Genomic DNA, 9,664 nt, shown 5'->3' on the forward strand with positions numbered 1-9,664 from the left:
CTAGCTTGGCCGACCACTCTCTCTCTCTCTCTCTCTCTCTCTCTCTTCTTCCTTAATATTTCGAAACCCTTAGTGATTAGAGTAGTGCCCACACACAGTAAGTGATACCTCAATCATAGTGAGGAAGATCGTGAAGAAAGACTTTCAGCAAGAAGGAGTTTCAGCACTAAAGATTCAGAGAAAGAGATCCAGGTTCAGATCTTGATAATACTCTGCGACAGAAAGGATACAAGGGTTAGAGATCTGAACAGAAGGAGTCATATTATTCCGCTGCACCCAATGTAAGGTTTCCTAAACTTTATATGTGTTTATTTCATCGTTTTAGAAAGTTCATATTTAGGGTGTTAATCAACATACTTGTGAGTAGATCTAAGATCCTGGTAAAATAATTTCCAACAAAACCTTACATTGGTTGCAGCAGAATTAAATGACTCCTTCCACTCAGATCTTTAACCCTTGTTCCTTACTGTCACAGAGTATAATCAAGATCTGAGCCCGACACTCTTCCAGTTGTTTGGATTCTTCACAGTCTTACACACTATGATTGAGGACTAACTTGCTATGGGTAGGCATACACTCAATCACTAAGGCTCAAATTTTTATGAGAAGAACACTATAGGATTTCGAAATTAGAAGAGAGAAAAGAAGAAGAAGAAATTTCAAACTCTCTAGTTGTCTGACAAGATGTAAACTAGGTTTAGAGTCATTAGTTGGATTAAGAGACCATTCTTTTCTTTTTATACTAATTCATTTAGGGGTAGGATTGAATTATATGAAATAAAAAATGATAAAATAATAGCAAAAATAGGACTATAGTGGCCGACCATATGTGGGCCCAACACTAGTTATATTTTCACTATTTTTCTCAACCATTTATCTAATATTTCACAATGCCATATTTTTAAATTTCAATCATATAAATGCCAAAATTATTTATTTAATAATTAAAATTAATTATCAAATAAAATTATCATTCATATTATTTATTAATAAGACTCCACGAAGTCTCTTAATTAACAAAGAAACCCTAAAATCTTATTTTTTTTCACAATCAAGCCACATCTTAGTGAAAATTCATAAATAAGACATAGTCTGATTTAGAATTATAATTGATTAATTAAAATCAACTAATTGAGTATTACAAGCAATTTTGTCTCAACTAGTATGGGGACCATGTGCCTATATAACCGAGCTTCCAATAAGCAGATCTAGAATTTACCAAGTAAATTCTCTAACTTACTAATTCCTCCTTGCACCACTATAGATTTGGAATTGCACTCTCAATTATATAGAACGCTTTATATGCTCTACGATATAGATACGCTATGAATTATCCATATATTATAATCATAATAATCAATGATCCTCTATAGATGATCTACATTGAGTAAGGACAAATTTACCGTTACACCATTCAATGTATTTTATCCTTAAAACACTTAGCTACCTATAAATGATATTTCAGTGAACTAATATAATCACTGAAATGAGCGCTCAACTATTTATCTCTATTAAGCCAAGCTCGAAGGAAATCATCATTTCACTTCTATGTCCAGATAGAAGCTATAGATTCTGTATCTATGATTAGCGCTCCTACTCAATTGAACTACCATGTCCTTAATCTATATGTCACGAGAAGAACCATTGGTCGACTTTAACGAACATATTGAAGAACACAAATAATACAATTAAATTAGAACCTAACCATCTCAAGATTAAGATCATTTGATATAAGATTAACTAGGTGATATTGAATTGAATCAATATTACGGTAAGCTTATTATATCTTATCCAAGTTCAATATCGGTTCCTTCAGATGCATACTCCATACATCCAATCCAAGCTTATTTTAACCAATGTCCTGGAAAGGACATAATAATTATCCAAGGTGCAAGTAAACTACATTGTAGATTATCCTATCAATTAAATCTTGGGTACTAATATATCATAGGAATACATTTAATCACACAATCTTGATTACTTTCCACTGTGTTGACAACACAATAAACAAGAATATCAATGTAATAAGGATTTGGATGAATTTATAAATCAAATAAATAAATAAATGATCATATGAACCAAATAACACATTAAATAAGTAATGAAAATAAATATGTTTCTTTATTGATAATTGGATAGAAAAAATTACATTGAAATAGAGTTTTATTTAGGGCACAAAGCCCAACAATAACTACGTCCTAAATTGTAATAGACTACTCTTTAATTACTTTTTGAATTGCAATTTTGCTTTTATTTTTTAGATTGTGTAATTTTGTGGCTCATAATGTCACTAAGTGGGTGTTTGTCCAAAACTTAACTGATATGGTTGATGTGCCAACTATTCCAACAAATATTATTTGTAATGATCATGATGTCTAATTTTCTTTTATAAATAATTGCTAATTCTCAAAAACAAAGAGTAAGCTTATGTATCACCTCACAAATTAAGTATTTAGGACTAAGAAACATAGTATACATATGGACCCTAGTATTATAAATATGGGTCAGACTTTTTGACACAATACGAAACTGGTACGAGCCCAAGAGGCACGCATGAGCACGACCCCAACATGAAAATTATTTGGTTGAGCATGACACGACACAGAAAACTATGGGTTTAGGCATGACACGACACAATGTTGCGAATCAGTACAACACGACACGAAAAATATAGGCTTAGGCATGACACGACACAAATTGACAAGTCTGAAAGTATGAGACGTAAGCACGAATAGATTAGCTCAAAATCACGATACATTAAAAAGCCTGATAATATAATAATTGTAACAATGATAAATATTATTGTTTTAATTGATAAATAGCAACAATGATAAATAGTAATAAAATAATATTACTTATTTATCAATTAAGTAATAAAAATATTTAAATTCTAATAATTATACTTATTTTTTATATACACAAGAATCTCTATTTAAGAATACTCTATTCAAGAATAACCTCTAATTTGTTATAAAAAATTAAGTCCAAATTCGAGCCAATTATTAATAAGAATAACTTCTAAATTGTAATTATTATATATTTTTAAATCTCGCATTAAGAAAGTATACTACTATATAAGAATAACTATATCTTAATAAAATATATATACATATATTTTATAAATTTATGTATGTAGAATTAATAATTTTATTAAAAATTATAATACATGTATAAATATTATATTTACTCAAAAATAATTCTATTATGATATAATATTAAAGATTGTTTATTATTATTGTTGTTATATTGATATTTTTCGGTGTTTTGATTTTTTTTTTCTAGTATAATTCTATTTAGTTATAACATCTTAATTAGAATATAATTTACTTGAGCCCAAGAGTATTCTTAAATAGAAGTACTAATATAATTATATGTAATTATGATTAAAAAATAATATAAAAATAATTAAAATTATAAATGCACATATATTTTATTAATTAACTCATCAATTGCAATAAAAATAAAAATATAAAGTACAAATTTGAGCCCTTATAATGAAAGAGTTGTCTATTTAAGAAAAACAAGTCACCCAAAATAAATCACATATAAATCTGAGCACAACATTATGCTAGCAAGCTTGCGGGTTCATACGCTGTGCTGCGCCTACTAAAATTGTTACGTACACATCTATATTTTTATGCACGACTCATATATTTTTTTTTTTTATGGTTAGGATTAGGCTCTCATTGACACACGCAAAATCTAAGTAATATCTTATCATAGAAGAAAAAAAAAAGTAATATTATTTGAATGGGCAGCTAATTATGGACTTTATTTTATACGACGATATATATCTAATTGGAAGTATACGGTCCTAACAAAATTAATTTGACAAAAATCAATTTGCATTGTCCTAATTGACAAGTCATTTAGAAATTGTATACAAGAGTATTACGGTACAAGTACTCAAAAATCAACCACCTTAGCAACTAGGCATAGAGGGATTTTCTTATTCATAGTTAGACCAAACACTTCTTCCATATTCAAATCCTGTCTTTTCATTCCATTGGGAAGTTCCCAATCAAAACGACACAAAAGATTAGCAAGTGCAAGCTCAATCAACACAGCAGCAAAGTTAATCCCAGGACACCCTCTCCTTCCAACACCAAAAGGCAATAACTCAAAATGTTTTCCTGTATAGTCAATTGATGATGATGATGAGCTCTCCAAGAACCTCTCAGGCCAAAACTCATTTGGCTTTTCCCAATGATTTGAGTCCCTCCCAATCTCTCCTGCATTGACAAAAACCCTTGTTCCAGATGGAATGTCGTACCCTTTTACTCTGCAAAACTCTGTTGTTTCTCTTGGAACTAGTAATGGTACTGGTGGGTGGAGCCTCAATCCTTCTTTGATCACTAATTTTATGTAGTTTAGTTTTGAAAGTTGGATTTCCTCTACAAACCCTTTTCCATTGGCAACTTCTCTCACCTCTTTTTGTGCTCTTTTCATGGCTTCTGGATTCATCATCAGCTCTGCCATTATCCATACTAGTGATGCTGATGTTGTATCAGTCCCAGCAATGAATAAGTCCTGCATATACATATTTATTAATCAAATAGAATTACAAAAAGAGAAGACTAGTAAAAAAGAAAATGTGTAGAATATTTACATACAGTTATAACACCCTTGATTTGGTTGTTATTGATCTTTAAGGCTTGGTTTGGATCCCTCTGAAGTTGAAGCAGAACATCAACAACATCTTCATTATGTTTAGTTTGATTATGATTAGGATCAAAATGATGATAATGCTCTTCAATCACTTTATCATAAAAGTTATCCAAGTCTCTAAAACACTTGTTAAGCCTTCTTTCAAGACCATTAAACTTGTTAATCCAAGTTAACCATGGTGGAAAAAAGTCAGCCATGCAAAACCCACCAAGTACATTCTGAGTCTCATGAAGTAACTCTCGAATTCCACCACTCTTCCCATTATTTTCACTATCACCACCATCATAATAAGAACCATTGTACTTCTTTCCAAAAGCAACTCCACAAACAACATTGTTCGCCAAAGTAACCATAAGTTCACTGAGATTAACAACACCAGAATAATTCAAAGAAGTAGAAATACTAGTTACAGTTTTGATCAAAGTTTTGACCTCTTCTTCTCTCACACTCTGAAAAGCTCGAACTCTCTTCTGACCAAGAAGTTCTAACATAACAATCTTTCTCATTTCGCGCCAGTAATCGCCATAAGGAGCGAATGAGACGGCTGAGCAGTTGTAGCTGAGCTTTTTGGCGGCGTACAATACCGGTCTTCCAGAGAAGATAATATCATGAGTTTTGAAGATTTCTTTAGCTACTTGTGCAGAGGAGACCACAAGAGTTGGTATGAAGCCGAGTTGCAAGAACATGATTGGTCCGTACTGGTGAGAAAGTCGCCCAAAAGTTTGATGGGGCAAGGTGTTGCCTAGCAACTGGTGGAGGTTTCCGATGATGGGTAGCCTTATAGGACCAGGAGGAAGGTTTAGTTTTCTCCTCTGTTTGAGAAAACACAGATATATTGTTATTGAGATAAAGGGTACTATTACACAAAGAAGAGAAGTAGCCATGGAGAAAATATATTTTATGGATGTAGGAAGAATAATAGTCATTTTTGGAAACCTCTGGTAAAGCTTATACATATATATTTTTATATATATAAATAGAAAGATACATAGACATAAATATAACTTTTTATATTTATATACACTCACGTCATATTTATGATAGATGCAATGAATAATATTAAAAAAATAGTCTTTTTTTTGTTAGAAAAAAAAAATAGTCATGACCAGGTCACAAAAAAAAAAAAAATAGTTTGTGTAATTATTTCTTTTAAATAACTACAGTATATTTGAAAAAATATTCCTAAAGTACCTTAAAATTCTATGCCTAAACTAATGCATTTCAAAATTTAAAAAATATGGTCACTTTATAATAAACTCAAAAATACCCCTCTCATTTTCAAACCTCAACTCTCTCTCTTCCTCTATCTCTCTTGGTTCTCTCTCAACATCTCACCCTCACCAAAATTGAACCTACCCCTCACCACCTACACAGATCGCCTACCCCTCACCGCCTACACAGACGACCACTGTGAGACCCGACTACCTCCGAGATGTCGAAGGTAAGCATTCGACCCATTTTTTTTAATTTTTGTCATTATTTTTTTTGGGTGATTTATGATAATGTTGTCAAAGGAATAAATTGTACGATTAAGGTTTGTTATCTATGAGTAGATGTTAGATTTATGGTCGAAAATGGCTAGATCTGAATTTTGGGAAAAAAACTGGTTTTTTTGTCAGGCCCGATGGTGGTCCGATAGTGGTCTGATAGTGGTCTGATGCCTTCTTGCTGTTAAAATGAGTAAAGGTTGAAGACGAATATCCGATGGTAGTCCGATGATATGGTCTGATAGGGTTCAATGGTAGTCCGATGGTTACCTGATGCTACTTTTTTTATGAACAAAAACATTAAAAAAAAAAATTAAAAAAATTGGTAGCAGATATGGTCTGATGGTCACCTAATGCTGCTTTTTTTTATGTATAAAAATATAAAAAAAAAAATTTGATAGCAGGTGTGGTCCAATAGTAGTTCGATAGTAGTCCGATGTTCACCATCCTTGGAGCTCAACTTCAAAAGTCCAAGGCGGTGGTTTGTTTTTTTCTCTTTTTTCAGCAGCATTGCTATAATTCATATATATCTACTACCTAGTGTATGTTCTATTAATCATATCATACGGTACGCATATAGAGCATTAATAGAGTTGAAAACTTTGGCACCAACTATAAATTTGATAGACATGATGTGATATGCATATATGACTAATTATTATTTATTGGTATGAGAAAAATTAATTTTATTGAGCAACTCATTTTCCTGTCAAAGTTGGGTGGCCTTAAAAGCAAAAGGATAGGGTAATTCTATAGTAGGTGGTGTAGTTATTTTCTTTCTCTATAGCATAGGGTACTAAATTAAACTAATTATAAACTAAAGTAAATAAAGTACAGTGAAAGTATAATGGAGTATATGTATCATATTTATATATTTATTAAAATATTTAGTTTGTTATAAAATAATATAAAGTAGATGAGAAAAAAGAAGAAGAAGATGAAGAGAGAAAGAGAAAGTGAATGAGAATTTCTGAGTTGTTTATTCCAATGGGGTGAACCCCTATTTATACAAATACAAGAGTGAGATATTAAGAAACTAAGAAAAAGGGAAACTAAGGAAAAGAAGAATGTTGATTACAATTCATGGTAATAAATAAAAGATTTGGACATCCACATAATTATTAATATTTATAACACTCCCCCTTGGATGTCCATAATAACTGCCTTATTAAAAATCTTGCTGAAAACTTGATCAAAGGAAAAAGAGTATAGTGTAAACTAACTCCCCCTCATTTAGGCATTTGTGGAGATCTTCTAATCGACGAATTTCGATCTTGTCTGCCATCTTCTCAAATGTTGATGTTGGTAATAACTTTGTGAATAAGTTTACAAGATTGACGCTTAATTAAATATGTTGAACACCAATATGTATTTTCTTGAAGCGTATAAAGAAGAATTTCGTGAAATGTGTTCTAACTCTATCTCTTTCAATGTACCATCCTTTTAGTTGAGCGATGCAAGCAGTATTATCCATAGAGAATTGCTTGGGTTGATACTTCTTTATTGAGTGCAATTCATATGTTTCCCAAATATGCTATGTCAATGATCTCACTCACACACATTCTCTACTTGCTTCATAAAATGCAAGTATGTTAACATGATTTATAGTTGCCTCGTTAAAAACCTTGCCAGAAAAACCCAGTGGGATAAAATCTGAGCTAAGGGAAAAAAGAGTACAATATATATTTCATATTCATAACTATTTGCAAGTTGCCTCGTTAAAAACCTTGCCAGGAAAACCCAGTGGGACAAAACCTGAGTTAAGGGAAAAAGAGTGCAACATGAATATGTCTCCCCCTCATGCACATATGATCCATAATTCTTTTGGTGATAATAAATCTCATAAGATTATTGTTATCACTTTTAAAATATCACAATATACAATCTTTGATCATATATTTTCTATAACTCTTCCAGAGTATGTATGGACTTCTAAATTATAGATGAGGGGTTCGTGGAACATTAGTCTTTATCCAACTAATTGTATCATTCATGTGTGTACACAACTTTGTTCATACAAAAATTTAAAATTTCAAGTAGATATGAACATAACACATTAATGGTACTATAAATTTTCATTTGTAACAATGATGGTACTCCAAGACCATATATTTATTCCATCTTGTTTTATGATCTTAATTTCCATATCAAATGATCATATATCTATAATTCTTGATACATATGAAGTACTTCAGGACTTCAATACTAATGAACAAACTTTATACATTAATATTTCTCGAAATACAAAAGAAATAAAAGTTTGTTTTGCAATTAATCAAAAACTCTTCAAGAGTCTATCACAACGTATAATTTACGTATTTATACTGCATAGACAACCATACGTATTTTTCAAACAATAATTTACTTACATGTCTTTATTTCATACAAAGATCTTTGTCATATAGTGCGCGCGACTTAGAATTTATATCACTTAAGACATGTATTAAATTCTTCTAGAATTTTTAGATAAGGCTTATTTCAAATTCTCATTATATTAGGAGCTCCAAATAAATAACCTTTTGTTGCAACATTTATGTGACGCTTATAAATCCTCATAAAATATATTCCAGGCTATAATCAAATTATGATTATATTTTCTCAATATTTAAGCCTTACTTCAATCAATCTCATGTCTATGCAAACTTTGTACAACAATTCATTATGTACAAATACATATATGCAAATTTCTCATTAGAAATATTTATTTGCACACCCTACAGGTCTTACTTCACTTTATGTGAGTAAATTTGCCTGGATTTCGTCATAATATTTTGGCCAAAAATCAAAATGTATGTCGATGATTCTCGACAAATCTAATACCATGATCCTTGCTATCTCATGTTAGTTTATTGCATATGCAAACATTCAATATTTATTGTCGACAAAAATTTCAATAAATGATAATTTCCTCCCATATTGACATAACTTATAGAGATCTCTTTAAATTACATATTTTTCAAATATGTTTATCATTTATAGGTAGCTATATAGAATCACTTCAGGGATTCAATTATGATCAAATGTGTTATGTGTAACTTCTCTTGGGAGTCTTTTCGAGTACCGTTTTCATCACGGTTATCATTTTAATACTTTATAACATTAAGGTATCTCCATGAGTACCTCTAGATTTAACAACTTCAGGGCAAATCAAATGAACATTTATTAATAATTTCTACATTGTTCATTTACGCTTCAGGCGTTTTCAACTCATTCTATCTCAACTTTGAATAATATTGATTTGCAGTTGGTATATATTATTTTGAACTATATTGTTCTTATATACTTTGTGCAAGGATCATTTTTCAAAAATTATCATCGATCCCAACTGCTTCTCTCCCCCTGATCGAGAGAATTTTTAAAAATTGTGATATCTAATAATATTAATATACCTGTAGGGATTTCAGTATATCACAATGAATCAACATTTGTTTAAACTCATATACTATATGACATTGAACTTCAAGTTCAATAAACTTCAGTTTCAAGTTCAATCCTTATGAACTTGATTC

General features: G+C 30.9%; 1 protein-coding gene across 1 annotated transcript; it reads right to left on the reverse strand.

Annotated features, from left to right (window-relative positions):
• Nucleotides 1–3,827: 3,827 nt before the first annotated feature.
• Nucleotides 3,828–5,773, reverse strand: LOC115710216 (cytochrome P450 71A9). The gene is made up of 2 exons (XM_030638561.2): nucleotides 4,614–5,773; nucleotides 3,828–4,530 (listed from the first exon to the last, which is right to left on the reverse strand). Exons 1-2 carry the CDS (start codon nucleotides 5,622–5,624, stop codon nucleotides 3,907–3,909), a joined length of 1,635 nt encoding a protein of 544 aa, XP_030494421.2. The 5' UTR covers nucleotides 5,625–5,773; the 3' UTR covers nucleotides 3,828–3,906.
• Between the last annotated feature and the right edge of the window lie 3,891 nt (nucleotides 5,774–9,664).

The sequence above is a fragment of the Cannabis sativa genome, chromosome 3 (genome assembly GCF_029168945.1).
Source record: "Cannabis sativa cultivar Pink pepper isolate KNU-18-1 chromosome 3, ASM2916894v1, whole genome shotgun sequence".
Classification (NCBI taxonomy): Eukaryota; Viridiplantae; Streptophyta; class Magnoliopsida; order Rosales; family Cannabaceae; genus Cannabis; species Cannabis sativa.

What these genes read in the sequence shown, in the direction of transcription:
- LOC115710216 (XM_030638561.2), bottom strand. Translation starts at nt 5,624, where the DNA reads ATGTATAAGCTTTACCAGAGGTTTCCAAAAATGACTATTATTCTTCCT. An exon ending in AAATCAAGGGTGTTATAACT is followed by an intron (nt 4,531 to 4,613) that starts GTATGTAAATAT and finishes ATGTATATGCAG; the next exon opens with GACTTATTCATTGCTGGGAC.